Source organism: Molothrus aeneus, chromosome 14 (genome assembly GCF_037042795.1).
Source record: "Molothrus aeneus isolate 106 chromosome 14, BPBGC_Maene_1.0, whole genome shotgun sequence".
Taxonomy (NCBI): domain Eukaryota; kingdom Metazoa; phylum Chordata; class Aves; order Passeriformes; family Icteridae; genus Molothrus; species Molothrus aeneus.
Window position 1 is genome coordinate 4,002,391 of NC_089659.1, and position 14,448 is coordinate 4,016,838.

Genomic DNA, 14,448 nt, shown 5'->3' on the forward strand with positions numbered 1-14,448 from the left:
TAGGTGCTCCCACAGGGGTACATCCATGGTGGGCTCCTGCTGCTGCTGGGCACAGAGAGGTTTCTCCTGATAAGTCCTTTCACTTTGTGCTGAGCTGTTTTCCAATGGCTGTGCCTTGGTGGTCACTGAGGACACAAGGGGATGCAGAGCAGGCTCTTGGGCTAAGGGGTGGGCAGCAGGCAGGTAGGGACACAAACAGCCATTGGCTCCCTGCAGGGGGATGGGGTCATTGCTGGTCCCTGTCCACCGAGGTGGTGGCAGTGTGGCCCCAGGGTGAGGCTGGGTTTGGGTGCTGCTGAGCTCCGGGGATTGTTTCATATCCTCACTCCCTGCTGCGAGAGCGAGCCCAGCCCGTGAGCTTTGCAGCCCAGCACAGCTCTCTGCCCTGAAATCAAAAGAAGGAACACCAAAAAAAATCAGGCTCCAAGGAAGTGATAGCTCCTGGGGTGCAGCTAGTTACCAGTGTTAGGGAGAGAGCTCCCTTAGCCACTGCTGCCGCTGGTTTCTCTGACCTCTCCCTCTGGTCCGGGGTGAGCACACGTTAATCCCCAAGCCCGGCAAGGGAGAGCTGCTGCAGGAAGGACAGAGCCACAGCCTGGAGAAGGCATGTTGTACCTGCTGCTGAGCACATTACTGCTTCTCCAGGAGTGGATAAGTCCTGCTTAGGAGGACGCTCATCCTCTTTTATTTAATTTCCTGGTAATGCTTCTGCAGTGTCCAAGTCTTATCAGGAGAGGAGCAGCTTAAGAGGCCGGTAAAGGAGTTTTTATTGTCAGTATCCATCTCTTTATTCCCCTTTTCCCTTTGACGCTGGATGGCAGGCTGGTTGTGGCTGAAGTGAGGTGTGCTTTCTTTTCCTTTTGTCTGTTAAAGCTGCGAGGATTTCAGGCTAACCAATTCTGATGGTAATTTGGGCTGCGGGAGCCGCCGCTGTCCCTGGTGCTGGGCTGTCCCCGGCTGTGCCTCAGCCGCGGGTTCCCTGGGGACGCTGAGGGTGACACCGGCACCCCGACTGCACACAGAAGGACACATCTGGGGACACAGCTGGGCAGCTCTGCTCTGGCACTCGCCACCCACTTTGCTGTGACTTGGTGAGCAAAGCCCTGCCTCTGTTTCCCCGGAGCCACCGCACTGGGCTCAGCCCCATCTCCGAGCATCCCACTGCTCCGAGCTCTGCTGCTCATCCTCATCTTCATCTGCTGGGGCTGTGGGCAGCAGGGCTGGGATGAAAGGAGTGTCCCCTGGGAGCCAGCAGCTCGGTGACTGCTGTCTTGTGGCAGCCAGCTCTGGCATCCTCCCTGGCCGTGCCAGGCGTGTGGAGACGCAGTGCTGCATTCAGCCTTTTCAGCTGCACACAATGGCCTTGGAGAACGTTTGTTTGAGAAAATTGGCTGGATCGCCCGATTCTTTTTGTTGTGGTTGTTACTGTTGTTCTTTTGAATGCTCATGGGAGTAGCAGAGCAGCTAATGAGCTGGTGCAGAGACAGTGGCTGGGGAGATGCTCTCGGCAGTGCTTCCCTGCAGCTGCACTCTCCTGGCGCTGGGGCTGGGGCTGGCTCTGCTCCTGCTGGGAGCCCTGATGGGTGCGGCACTTCCCGAGCTCAGGGGTGCCCAGAGCCTGCTGCTCCTCACCAGTTCCCTGCCCCAGGCATCACTGTTTCCTTCTCCTTCAGCCATGTGCTGCTCCAGGCAGGAGGGGAAAGCCACGAGCACCCACCCAGCTGGGCGCTGGGAATGGGTCACCTGGCTGTGGTGACATCCCATTGTCACAGAGTGCAGCTCACCCATGGCCAGCGCTGGATCCCTGACCCTGGGCAGACTCACCTGTGCTCCCATGGCAGACATGGCATCCTCCCTTGGAGGGTTTTGGGTGGTTACCTGGGGATCAGGCTCAGCACTGGGCTGTCTTTGCTGATTGTGGTGTCCTCAAGGCCCAAGCTGTGTGTGCTGGTGTGGAGCTCCTGTCCCCTCCAGCCCCACGTGCTGTCCCTCTTGGCTGTGCAGCAGGTGCCAAACACAGTGCTGGGAGCAGGTAAGGGTGTCAGAAATGCAGACAGATAGCATTTGATGGATGATGCATCAAATCCTAAACTGATAAGAGATGGAACAATTGGTGTGTTGTCAAAAGGCCGGGAAGGATCTCTGTTAAATAGACTAAATAGTCTGGACAGGAACAAGCAATGAGCAGCACAGAAACAACAGCACGTTCACCACTTTGTTTTTCTGGCTGGGCTGTGCGTGTTGCCATCTGTGCTGTGCTCTGTGGCCGTCCCGTGGTGCTGGGATTGCTCCCCCGTGCCAGGCTCACAGCCTGGAGCCATGGCTGGCGTTGCTCCAGGATGCCAAGGGCAGCTTTGACATGACCTTGCCCTGGGCTGGATCTTCCCATCTTCTGGTTGTCTCCATTCCAAGGAGTCCCTGGGCTGGTGGTGATTTGGCTGTAGCAGCACAGCTGAGCCTGCCTTAATCCCAGTTTTTAGACTGGCTAAACTTGTTTTCACTTATCTCTGATATTGTTGAGCTGTGTTACACAGCAGGAATAAGCCAGCCCTGGGGTTTGCTCTGAAAGCTCTGCAGAATGGCAGAGAGAGCTCTCGGTCTGCTGCTGTCTGCCCTGACCCTCAGGGAATGGCCAGAGCCACACCAGCAGTAGTTTACCTCACAGAGATGTCCCATCTCATGAGGGCAGGGGTGGGACAGTGAGGTGCTGGAGAGGATGGTGTGATTTACCCTTGAGTGGCACCTCCATCGGTGTCCCGTGCCCGAGGTGCCGGTGCAGTGGCAGGGACAGGCACGGAGCAGCACGGCTCTGTGGCAGGGACAGGCAGTGAACAGCACGGCTCTGCACGGCAGGATGGGGCTGTGGCTGTCCCAGGAAGGGCTGGGAGAGGATGGTGTGATTTACCCTTGTGTGGCACCTCCATCAGTGTCCCCTGCCGGTGCTGTGGCACGGATCAGCACGGCTCTGCAGGGAGGAGGGGGCTGTGGGCACCCCGGGAAGGGGCTGGGGGTTCCGCAGGGGGATCGGGGCTGTGGCTGCTCCAGGAAGGGGCTGGGGGCTCTGCAGGGGGATCGGGGCTGTGGCTGCTCCAGGAAGGGGTTGGGGGCTCTGCAGGGGGATCGGGGCTGTCCCGGGAAGGGGCTGGGGGCTCTGCAGGGGGATCGGGGCTGCCCCGGGAAGGGCTGGGGGCTCTGCAGGGGGATCGGGGCTGTGGCTGCTCCAGGAAGGGGCTGGGAGCGCTGCAGGGGGATCGGGGCTGCCCCAGGACGGGGCTGGGGGCTCTGCAGGGGGATCGGGGCTGTCCCGCAGCCCCGGAGGGCTCGGAGCAGCGGGCAGGGCTCGGAGGGGCTCCTCACACACAGCCTGTCCCTGTGCCTGCAGCGCAGCCATGTGATGCCGGAGGAGCGCGGTGGCGATGATATGGAATGTGGGCAGCTGCCTCCGGCCACGCTCCGACAGGTGACGGTCCAGCGCCACCCCCTCCACGGATTCGGCTTTGTGGCTGGCAGCGAGAGGCCCGTGGTGGTGCGCTCGGTGGCTGCAGGTAGGGTGTGGGGCTGCTCCTGGACACGGCTGCAGCGTGCCGGGAAACGCAGCCCTGCTTCCCTCCCTGGGCTCCTGTCCTCTCCTGTCCCCTCTGCTGGGCCTGCTGCAGGGCGTCCTCCACGGCCACATAGGTGGGCAAATGCTTTGGGGATGCTTGGGACCGCTCGTGCTTCCCCTCTGCCCCGCAGCTCCGGGATGCCCGGGTTGGCCCTGACCCTCTCTCCTGGCAGGCGGCCCCTCTGAGGATAAACTCCTGCCAGGAGACCAGATCTTGGCCATCAACGATGAGGATGTGAGTGAAGCCCCCAGAGAGAGATTCATCGAGCTTGTCAGGTGAGGACAACGCCCCTGGGGAGGGGCTCACGCCAGGCTGCTGTGCCCATAGTGCCCAAAGCCTCGCAGTGCCAGTGCACACCCACGGCACCAGTGCTGGGGTGGGGAACTGCCAGCCTGAGCAGGGGGAGAGCCTTGGAGCAAGTGCCATAGCCGTTCCCAGCTGGCCAAGAAGTGGGAAAGAATCCACAGCCACGTTGTCAAGCACCCCAAGGAGCCCACAAAGGTCCCGGACACCACTGGGCTGGAAGGGTGGGATGTGCTCTCAGTAGCCAGTTGCACACCTTGAGGTCCATCACCATGAGGTCCCATCCATCTTCATTTCTCCTTTCTGTCACAGGAAGGCCAAGGACTTCATCATCCTCACGGTCCTGCACACCCACCAGGTGAGACTGGCAGGGCCATGGCCAGCTCCAGGGGAGCCAGGACAGGGGTGAAAAGCCCTTTTGGAGACCAAGGCAGGGTTCCTAGAGACCTTGGGAGACCTGGAGAGCACTCAGGCAGCTCAGCTGATTTGCTGGGGCCATGTCCTAGCACCCTGAGGCTCTTCCAAGCTGTGGGGTCTGAGAGCTGCCACGGCCCCTTGGGGTCAGTGGGCCTGCAGCCATCTCGCTGTCCTTGTCACCAGGAGGGAGGGAGGGAAAATATCCCCATCCCGTGTGTGTGATGGGGTAACTCACCGTGCCAGGGGCGGCAGGGAGGGGTCGCTGCTGGCCCGGGAGTCGCTGGGGAGCTGGGAGGGCTGGGGATGCTGATGCTGCCCTGGGGCACACCGAGCTGTCACACCAGAGGCACCGTCTGTGCTTCACCGAGTCTTTGATGTTGGGAAAGAAGGGGGTGTGAGAGCTCCCCTGTGCTCCCCTCCTCTCCAGAAAAGAGATGCCCCACCCAGCGCTGCTCTGTCAGGAGCAGGGGCGTGTGCCACACTCCAAAAAAGCTTTTTTCCTCCCAGCCCAGGCTGGCCACCAGCCAGGACAGGCAGCTCAGCTGGTGCTGGCACCATCAGACACACACAGCTCTGGCATGACTGTCTCTGTGCTGGAGTGTGTGCACGCACTGCCACCAGAACATCCTGCAGGGATGCCCGTGGTGCTGCCATCTCCCTGGGGCTGCAAACCACATCAAAGGGGTTCATCACTCCCATCCAGCTGGTGCCAGTGCCTCCAGGCAAGCCCTGGCTGACATCTGCTGCAGCTCAGCCTGCACAAGGGGTGCCAGGCACTGGGGTGCAGCCTCCCTGCCACACTGATGCTGCTGGTGTGACTTCAGGGGCTGCTGCTCATCCTTCTGGCCCTGCCTGCAGCGCTGTGTAACCACAGCCAAGGGGGTTTGCTTTCCACCCTCCCCATTTCATGCTTTGCTGTGTAACCACAGCCAAGGGGGTTTGCTTTCCACCCTCCCCATTTCATGCTTTGCTGCCCACTCCCCATCACCACGCTGGCTCCAGAGGGGTTTCCTCTGTGTGTCTGCCTTTCCCCACACCGTGGCTCCCAGGGCAGGCAGGTGATTGACCCAGTGCTCTCTTTCCAGTCCCCCAAATCTGCTTTCATCAGCGCAGCCAAGAAGGCGAAGCTCAGGTCCAACCCGGCCAAAGTCCGATTCTCTGAGCAGGTGACGGTCGGTGAGACAGACCCAGTAAGTCCTGCCCTGCCTTCCCTGTGCTTCACCCCCTGAGGTGGCCCCAGGGCCACAGGGCTCCTCTTCCCTGCTCTGGGCTCTGCAGTTGAGAGCAGCTGTCTGGGCTGGGGAGCCCTTGGTCACAGTCAGTGTGTTGGGTCACTGCTGGGGGGACTTTGTGTGGTTGTCCCCTGTCCTTCTGAAGGAGCCCTAAAAACTGGCTCAGAAACCTGGTCTCAGCTGAGTCCCCCTGAGCACCCAGGCAATGCCAGTGCCTGCTCTAAGGAAGATCTGTGACTTCCAGCCTGATCCCAAAAGCTTTGCACTGCAAATGTGTGGGGCAGGGTGACCAGGGCACTGCTGAATGGCTGTGGAAGCTGGAGAGTTCCAGCCCAGTGCTTTTATCTCTTAATTGCAGAAAGGTTTTATTAACAACAAAACAAATGTGAAAAAAAAAAACCCTGTAAAGCGCTTCTAGCATGTTCTATTTTTAAGCAAAATCAATTAGGTAATTATCTGATTGAAAAGCTTCTCACCAAATAAAATCAGCCTTCTCCCAACTTCCTGCAGAGGGGGTGGGCAGGGCTGAGGGGGGATAGGTTTGGGGTGAGGGTCAGGCAGGAGGGATCAGCTCTGAGCCACCCCAGCCGTTCCTCCTGCCTGGGACAGCAGCTGGGGAGCAGGACAGGCTGCCAGGCACGGGCACTGGGTGTGCTGGGCAGAGCCAGGTGCTCTGCTCCACTGCAGCTGCTGCGAGCTGAGCAGGTGAATCTGTCAGGCAGCTCTGAATTGCCTCAGCTCTGCGCTTCAGAACGCTGGCTTTTCAGGGGAAATGTGCTCTTAGCACAAAGCCCAGAGCAGCAGAGGATGCCACGAGTGCTCCATCACTGACACTCTCTCTGTCCCCGCCCTCCCTCCTCTCTCCGTGCCCCCCACCCTCCTCGCCTCCCCCTTTGCTGGCCCCACATGCCAGGACATGTTGAAGAAAGAAGCTCTCCTCCTCATTCCCAACGTGCTGAAGGTTTTCCTGGAGAACGGGCAGATCAAATCCTTCACGTTCGATGGCCGAACCACTGTGAAGGTGAGCCCCTCCTCTCCCTCGGGGCTCGGTGTCCCTCCTCTCCTCCCACCTGCCCGATCCATTTCTGCTTCCTGAGCACGATCAGCAGCGCTGGGCTGGCTGTGAGCCGCTCTGGCATGATGGATGGCCCGTCTGCCTCCCCAGGCAGCACGCTCTGCAGCTGGCAGGGATGGGGCTTTGCTGGCTCTGCCTCTCCTGACTTCTCTCCCTGCTGTGAGCCTGCCCTCCAGCCAGGCTGGATCTCCTGTGAGTGCCCCTGCCACGGGCAGCTCCCCCAGCACCACCCAGGGTTAGCCCAGGTGCTGGTCAGCTCCTGCTGCAGGGCCACTGGTGCTACCCTGTGCACCCTCTCAGCCTCATCCTGGCACTGCCCTGGCTGCCAGGGCCTCTCAGTGAGCTCAGAGTGGGCTCTCAGTGAGGTCCCAGCTCCCCCTTGGGAAGCAGCCAGTGCCTGGCACCCAGGGCTGTCCGTGGTGTTTGCAGGACGTGATGGTGACGTTGCAGGACCGCCTGTCACTGAGACACATCGAGCACTTTGCCCTGGTCCTGGAGTATTCCAGCCCAGAGCAGAGCCACCGCTTCCTGCTGCTCCAGGACAAGCAGCCTCTGGCCCATGTAAGCTGCTGGGGTGGGAGGGTGTTGGGATGGCCCAGGTGAGGGGCTGGGCACGGAGAGCCTCCTCTTCCTCCACTGTGGGCTTGGCTGGTGTAGGGGCACAGTTTGGGGTCACTGGGATGGGGCTGTGCTGTGTGCACAGTTTGGGGTCACTGGGATGGGGCTGTGCTGTGTGCACACAGTTTGGGGTCACTGGGATGGGGCTGTGCTGTAGGCACAGTTTGGGGTCACTGGGATGGGGCTGTGCTGTGGGCACACAGTTTGGGGTCACTGGGATGGGGCTGTGCTGTGTGCACACAGTTTGGGGTCACTGGGATGGGGCTGTGCTGTAGGCACAGTTTGGGGTCACTGGGATGGGCTGGCCCAGCCTCATCCCCAGTGGGCACAGCTGTGAGCAGCAGGTGAGCAGCACTGGCAGCAATGAGCCATGGAGTGCCCAGGTGTGCTGAGCAACCACCAAAGGGAGCAGAGGGCACACAGGGGCAGTGCATCAACGTGAGGGGGGTAAAGGGTTGGGCTAAAGAACCAGAGAAAGGAGATGCCTACAGCATACAACCTTCTGAAGTGACCTGGTATTACTCTGTATGGGTTGAAGCTTTCTGAAATTGTATGGTGACACTCTGTGTATCGTGGCCATCTCAACTGTGACATGTGCTGTGACAGGCTGGGATTGTGCTGTGGGGTGGCACAGCCTCTCCTTGCCTCTGGCATGGTTCTGCAGGCTCAGGGGTGAAAAGGGTGGCCAAAGAGGGAGACAGTCAGGGTTTTATCCACCCCACACTGACAGCACCATGGAGCTGCTCTGTGCTCCAGCCTGGGCAGCCGCAGACAGCACTCATGAGCATCCTTGGCTGGGAGAGCCAATAAGCTGGCACTGCACAGAACCGGGATAAAATGGGGATCATGGAGCAAACATTATCCTGAGTGGCATAAACCCTACAGCAGCAGGCAAAGCTATCCCACCAATGGGATGTTGTCGGGATGAAAGGTGGTGCGTGGAGGAGAGAAATCAAATCAAACACCAGAAGAGAGGAGAGGGCATCTCGTGCCCTGCATCCTGTGGTTCCTGGGCTCACTACTCCCCTCTGCTCCTGCCACAGGTGGTGCAGAGAACACACTACCACGGCATGAGATGCCTCTTCCGTGTGAGCTTCTTCCCCAAGGACCCGGTGGAGCTGCTGCGCCGGGACCCTGCAGCTTTCGAGTACCTGTACATCCAGGTGGGGACTGGGGGCTGCTGGTGCTCGTGGCCCACACGTCTGCCAAGGCTGGGCCCTGTAGTGGCACCCTCAGGTGGCAGTGGCTGTCCCTGGGGCTGTGTGAGGACACCTCTTGTCCCTCCCGCAGAGCCGCAACGATGTGATCAGAGAGCGCTTCGGCACAGAGCCCAAGCCTGAGATGCTGCTGGGGCTGGCTGCCCTCCACATCTACATCACTGTCTCAGCCACCCGCCCCAGCCAGAAGGTCTCCCTCAAGAATGTGGAGTGAGTGCTCCTGCCTGTGCCCAGGCTCCCACACAGCCCTCCTTTGTTGTCCTTCCCCGTGTCCCTGTGTCACAGCCATGTTTTGGGGAGTGGAGCTGGGTGGTGGCTCAGGGGCTTGGCAGCAGTGACAGCCACCCCTGGTCCCAGCACGGGGCTGTGTAAGGCCCCCCCATGCTGACATGCAGCAGCCAGGGCTGGGGACACTCGCTGTGAGCCCAGGATCATTTCCATGGGAACCTGGGCTGTTTTTCCACCTCTCTCCAAGGCAAGGAGAAGCTCTGTGGCTGTGTAACCTCAGCCTGTCACCAAGCACTGGCTCAGCCCTCCTGTGGCTCCTGGGGGACCTAAACCCATACCCAGCCCATCTCTGCAGGCTGGCCTTGCCGAGTCGGCACAGGGAGGAAGGAGGGAGGGGTCACCCTAAAGGAGGTTTGGGAATTTGCCCTGCATCCCTAAGTTTACATGAAGGTGAGTGGGAGCCGGGGTCTGCTGCAGAGCGTGGCACTGCTGTTCCCCAGCCTGAAGCTGGTAGCTGTGTCACCAGCCTGGGATCCCATCCCCTCGGGGACCCGAGCTGGGGGCTGCTGCTGCTCCGCCTGTGGTGCCAAGGAGGTGCTGGTGTGGCTCCAGCTCCCTCTGACGGCAGGAGGATGCTCTGGGACAGTTTTGTGTCCCTCTCTGCTCGCTGGCAGTGCCTCCGACCTGGCAGCTCATGCAGGTTTCCCTCCCCACAGGAAGGAGTGGGGGCTGGAGCCCTTCCTGCCCCCCTCGCTCCTGCAGCTCATCAAAGAGAAGAGCCTCCGGAAATCCCTCTCGCAGCAGCTCAAAGCCCACCAGCACCAGCCTGGGGGCACCAAGGTGAGCCCAGCCCAAAGGGTCCCTGTTCAGGGCTGGGGGGTGGCAGCTTGCTGTCCCCAGCTCCTCGGGGACTTCTGTTATTAAATCCCCTGGATGGGAGATAAATCCCACAGCCAGGTAGAGACTCTCTCTCTCCTGAATCCACTCTCAGGAGCTGATGTGGATTGCAGGGAGTGCAGTGAGGATCAGGGCTGAGATCAGCTGAGGCTTGGCTGAAGTGGCACACACCAGCTCGTTGTTATCTCTGCTCTGGGCTTGGAAAGCTCTGGAGCCATTGCCTTGGTCCCTGCAGCCTTCACAGCTCCCCAGGGAGGGAGGGAGGGTGGGTTGTGCATCTCAGGGGGATTATACATCAAGCACTGGGGCTCCTTCCTGGCTGTGCCCTGCTCTGAGTTTCCTCCCAACAGCTGCCCAGGATGGCAGGGGAGTGGAGACCCCCTCACCCCTGACTCAGACTCGCTGCCATGCCCAGAGCTGCCTGACAGCTTGCTGTGCCCCCCTAGCTGAGAGCCCCAGCTCTGCCCCAGCCTCCTGCCTCTCTTGTGCTGTGCTCACAGTGATCAGCTGTGTGGTGTTTTGGCAGGTCTCCACAGCCCAGGCAAAGCTGCAGTACCTGAGGATCCTGAACGAGCTGCCCACCTTCGCTGGGGTTCTCTTCAACACAGTGGGACTGGTACGGTAACCCAGGCTGGGCTGGGGGGTGCCTGCTCCTGAGTGTGCCATGGGGACACGTGGCTCCCACAGAAATCACTCCCCTCAGTCTCCTGCTCTGCCCTGCTGAGCTCCAAGCCCACCCAGAAAGCCTTGGATGCTCTGCTGTCAGCAGGTTGGGTTTCCAGATCTGCAGGGTCAGGAGCTGCTCTGTTCCTGCCAGCCTGTGGGGCAGCAACATGACCTGCTCAGTGAAGCTGGAGGAGTTTCAGGCATGTGTTTGTAGCTCAGTCATGCCTGGCACATCCTGCCATCCATCCTGGAAGAGGGCAGCTCCTGGCCAAGGCCACTGTGGTCCCTGCTTGCCCACAGCTGGGCTTGCTGCCCTGTCACAGGTGCTGCAGCCTGATCCCTGCCACAGTGATCCTTCATCTCCACTGCTCACCCCAACCACCTCAGCAGGAGGAAAGCCACCAGCACAAACAGGACCTGGCTCCCCCCTCATCCCTCTCACTCCACCTCCCACCCAGAGGTCCCCATGTAGGTGTCACCTCTCTGCCATCCCTCCCTTTACCCCCACCCGTGGTCTCAGCACTTCCCTGGCTTCCTGTGCTTTGCCTGCTGGGTTCCATCTCTGGCAGCCTTTGCTCTGCTCTGTCCCTCACCCCACAGCTCAAAGGGCTGCCTGCAGGAAATCAGTGCAGGCACAGCCTGGTGGTGTCTGCTTGGTGCCATGGCAGAGCACTCAGAGCCTGCCCCTGACGCTGCCTGAGTAGACAGCATTTATTTTTTTTTATCTCTGTCACCAAAGCAATGCCTCTGAGCCAGCCTGTGAGTTGAACTGTGTTGAAGTGGTAAAAAGTATTCCCTTATTTTCCTCTGCAATGGTCTGCCCAGCTCCTGTTCCCCTCCACACCTGGCTTGAAGCATCCTTTTAGACCAGAGCAAGAAACATCCCTATTTCCAGTCAAGCTTTGGTCTTTCTTCTTTTCTGAAATCCATTCACTCCCTCCTTTGCTTCCTTCTCTCAGAGGCAATGTCAGATCAGACAGATTTGTAACACACTTGCTTTAGTGTAGTGACACCAGTGAGCCTGAATATTTCACGTGGACACTCAGTTCAGAGCTTTACTTTTAAACAGCCCTGGCATCCTGCACACCACTCCCAGCTCTCCAAGGGGCTCAGGGGGCAGGTTGGTGGCACCAGCCTCACCCACTGCTCTACCAAAGCCATCCTGGAGCTGACCAGGCTGCCAGCACTGAGGCTGGGCTGCATGGAGAGAGCCACGTGCAGGCTGTGCCACGCTGGGTGTGTCTGTTCACCCTGCCTGTCTGTCTGTCTGTCTGTCTCCCCATGTGCCAGCAGGATGAGAAGCAGCCAGCCACCACCCTGCTGGTGGGACCCCGGCACGGCATCAGCCACGTCATTGACCTGAAAACCAACCTCACCACGGTGCTGTCAGAGTTCAGCAAGGTCAGCAAGATCCAGCTGTTCAGGGAGAACCAGGGCGTGGCCCGGGTGGAGACCAGCATCCTGGATGCCAAGGTAGGCATGGGTGCTGTGGAGATGAGGCTGGGGCTTTGGGGCCAGCCTTTGAGGGGATTCACATCACAGCTGTGTGCTGGAGAACCTGCTTGGGGATTCCTAGAGACTCCAAAACCCCTTCACAGCGGGGTCTGCAGCATCTCCCCTGCTGCTCTGACTGCTTGTGCCACACAGGAATGGCTGCTGAGGGCCACAGGGCAGGCATGGTGCCCTTCTGGCCATGACCCAGGCTCACAGGGCAGGCATGGTGCCCTTCTGGCCATGACCCAGGGCCACAGGAGAGGCATGGTGGCATTCTGGCCATGATCCAAGGTAACAGGACCCTGGCCATGACCCAGGGTGACAGGGCAGGCATGGTGCCCTTCTGGCCATGTCCCAAACACCTCCCTAATGGTTCAAGCAGGATCCTTGGGCAGATGGGGTGGCACAGGCCAGGCAGGCAGCAGCACCCTTTGGAGGCAGGACAGCACCTCACCTGTGCTCAGGGCTGGAGAGGAGCAGTGCATGGCCATAGCTGGGCTGGCTGCAGCTGCTGCAGGGGACTGGGGGGTTTCATGCATTAGTAGCACTTGTGGAACTTGTCAAGGCAGGCAGGATTGTTGAATGAAGTGGAAATGACAGGAAGGAGGTGTCAGGCTCAGGGTGAGCACAGATGGCTGTGTGTCCCTGGCCCAGTAGCCACCCCCTGGGTACCCTGCCAGCTGCCCCTGTTATCCCCCCTTCAGCCCCAGCGCACTCCTTGGCACACCCTGGTGAACCCTGTGGTGTCATCCCCCATCTCCTGCTGTGGTTGTGTACTGCAGTGCTGGTTCTGATGGTCAATCCCTGTGGTCAGCCCCTGCCACCCCTCCTCACCCCTCAAGGCTCCCAAACCCTCCAAGAACAGTGTCAGCAGCACAGCAAGATCTTTATTTCCTTCTTTGGTGCCTGGTGCAGCAGCCACCAGATCCTAAGGAGATCTTGCCTTGGCCTTTGCTGAGGATTTTAACAGCTGGGCCATGGCCCTGGCAGACTCCAAGGCACACAGCTGTGTGTGTCCCCAGGGCATCCTCGGTGTCCCTGCCCCCTGGGGAAGGACAGCAGAGGCAGAGATCTCACTGATAAATGCCAAGTCTTCTCCTCTCCTCCCACCTTGAATTCAAGAGGACAGAGTGAGGATTGAGTTTGGAGTCAATCAGTCAGGAGCAGTACTTGGCAGAGTGTCTGGCACAGTGGGGCCAGGGCTCTGTGGGGCAGGGAGGTGCTGCTGCACAAACCCTCTGAGCCTTTGGCTGTGGGTCAGCTCTCCTGCCCCAGCATTCACCCCTTTTCCCCTAGACTGATGAAGCTGAGCTGCTTTGCCAGCTGTCTCTGTGTTTCACTCCTGCAAGGTGTCCAAGCCTCAGCCCTCTCTGCAGCCCTCTCTTTGCACTGTTTCAGTGGTAGTCTCACAGCTGTAATCATGGTGGATTTGTTTAGGATTTTCCTGCTGCCTCCTGTCCTGGTGGATTTTAGCACTTTCTCCCACCCAGCTCATTAATTCCTCCAAGTCTGTTTTCCTGCTGCCACTGTGCCTGCTCCAGCAGCTCTGCTCACCTGCACTAACACCCCAGGAGCCTCTGCCAGAGCTGTGCTAATCCTCATCCCCTCCACAGCCTCATCCACAAAGCCCTTTCTTTGAATTCCTAATCCAGTGGGTATTTGGTCAACTGTAACATTTTTAACATTCCCTCTTCTGCATCCCACCGAGGTCAGTTGTTGTGCAGTTCAATCCTGGGTGTCCTGCTGTGCCTGTCCCAACCCTTCAAAGCCCTCACCCTCCCCTGCTGAAAGCCCTCCAGCTGCCTGGGCAGTGCAGGAATCCATCCATTTTCTCCTTACAGAGCAGGAATAACCAGGGGATATTGGCTGCACCACGAGCAGCCCTGCTGCTTCCTCCTGCTGCCCACGTCCCTTGGACTTGTGTGTATAAAACCACCCCATTAATGCATTAATCATGGGGGATTTGTGTGTATAAAATGACCCCATTAGTGCATTAATAACAGGCTGCTCATGCCCCTGTTCCTGTGGCTCACTGTGAGTGCTCTCTCTGAGCGTGGCTGTCCCCATTGTCACCCAGCTCCATGGCACTGAGCTCTTGGGGTGCTGCTGTCCCCTCCCTGGTGTGGAGGAGAGCACTGTGCCCCCCAGCACAGGCTGGCCACAGGAGGGACAGATGCTCTGGAGGCTTGGGTGGTGCTGGCATCCATCTGCTCTAAATTAGGTGGCAATTCCCACGCACTTGTGCACGGATCCTGCAGCACTGCTCCCCACAGCCATTCCCTGCTGCAGAAATCCACTCTGTGCCTCCTCCAGCCCTTTCCTGCTGCAGGAGCAGACTTTCCCCTGTGACCCTGCTATCCAGCCCCCCAGAGGCTGGAGAAAAGCCGGCTCACTGGAGTAAGCAGCTCACACCTTCCTGCAAGCACATCCACATGCACGGTGCCTTTATCTCCAGGAGAAATTCCAGGCAGCTGCCTCTGGCCACCAAAAGCCCCTCTGCCTGCCTGGAATGGAGCAAACACCCATTTATGGATCCCAGCAGCTCAACAGCAGAGTGCCAGGGCAGGGCTGCTGTTATCTGTCTTCATTTAGCCATTATCTGAAGGGCTGGGTTTTAAAGGCAGAATGTTTGCTCCAAAACCAGGCATATGCTAATCCCACACAGGACAGGGATGGATGAGGCAGGCTAAGAAAAG

General features: G+C 59.3%; 1 protein-coding gene across 2 annotated transcripts in view; it reads left to right on the top strand.

Moving 5' to 3' along the window:
* Window positions 1-744: 744 nt before the first annotated feature.
* Window positions 745-14,448, top strand: part of FRMPD3 (FERM and PDZ domain containing 3) — a 34,483-nt gene continuing 20,779 nt past the window's right edge. Inside the window, exons 1-12 of one of the 2 annotated variants that reach the window (XM_066559227.1) lie at window positions 745-754; window positions 3,383-3,545; window positions 3,778-3,880; window positions 4,221-4,266; window positions 5,411-5,515; window positions 6,471-6,578; window positions 7,062-7,193; window positions 8,294-8,413; window positions 8,541-8,677; window positions 9,412-9,535; window positions 10,119-10,208; window positions 11,552-11,731. In XM_066559227.1, the coding sequence (XP_066415324.1) occupies window positions 3,395-3,545; window positions 3,778-3,880; window positions 4,221-4,266; window positions 5,411-5,515; window positions 6,471-6,578; window positions 7,062-7,193; window positions 8,294-8,413; window positions 8,541-8,677; window positions 9,412-9,535; window positions 10,119-10,208; window positions 11,552-11,731 (1,296 nt within the window). In that variant the 5' untranslated portion in view covers window positions 745-754; window positions 3,383-3,394. Of the gene's footprint in view, window positions 755-3,382; window positions 3,546-3,652; window positions 3,679-3,777; window positions 3,881-4,220; window positions 4,267-5,410; window positions 5,516-6,470; window positions 6,579-7,061; window positions 7,194-8,293; window positions 8,414-8,540; window positions 8,678-9,411; window positions 9,536-10,118; window positions 10,209-11,548; window positions 11,732-14,448 lie in introns of those variants that run through there. The other variant, XM_066559228.1, reaches the window with a different exon arrangement.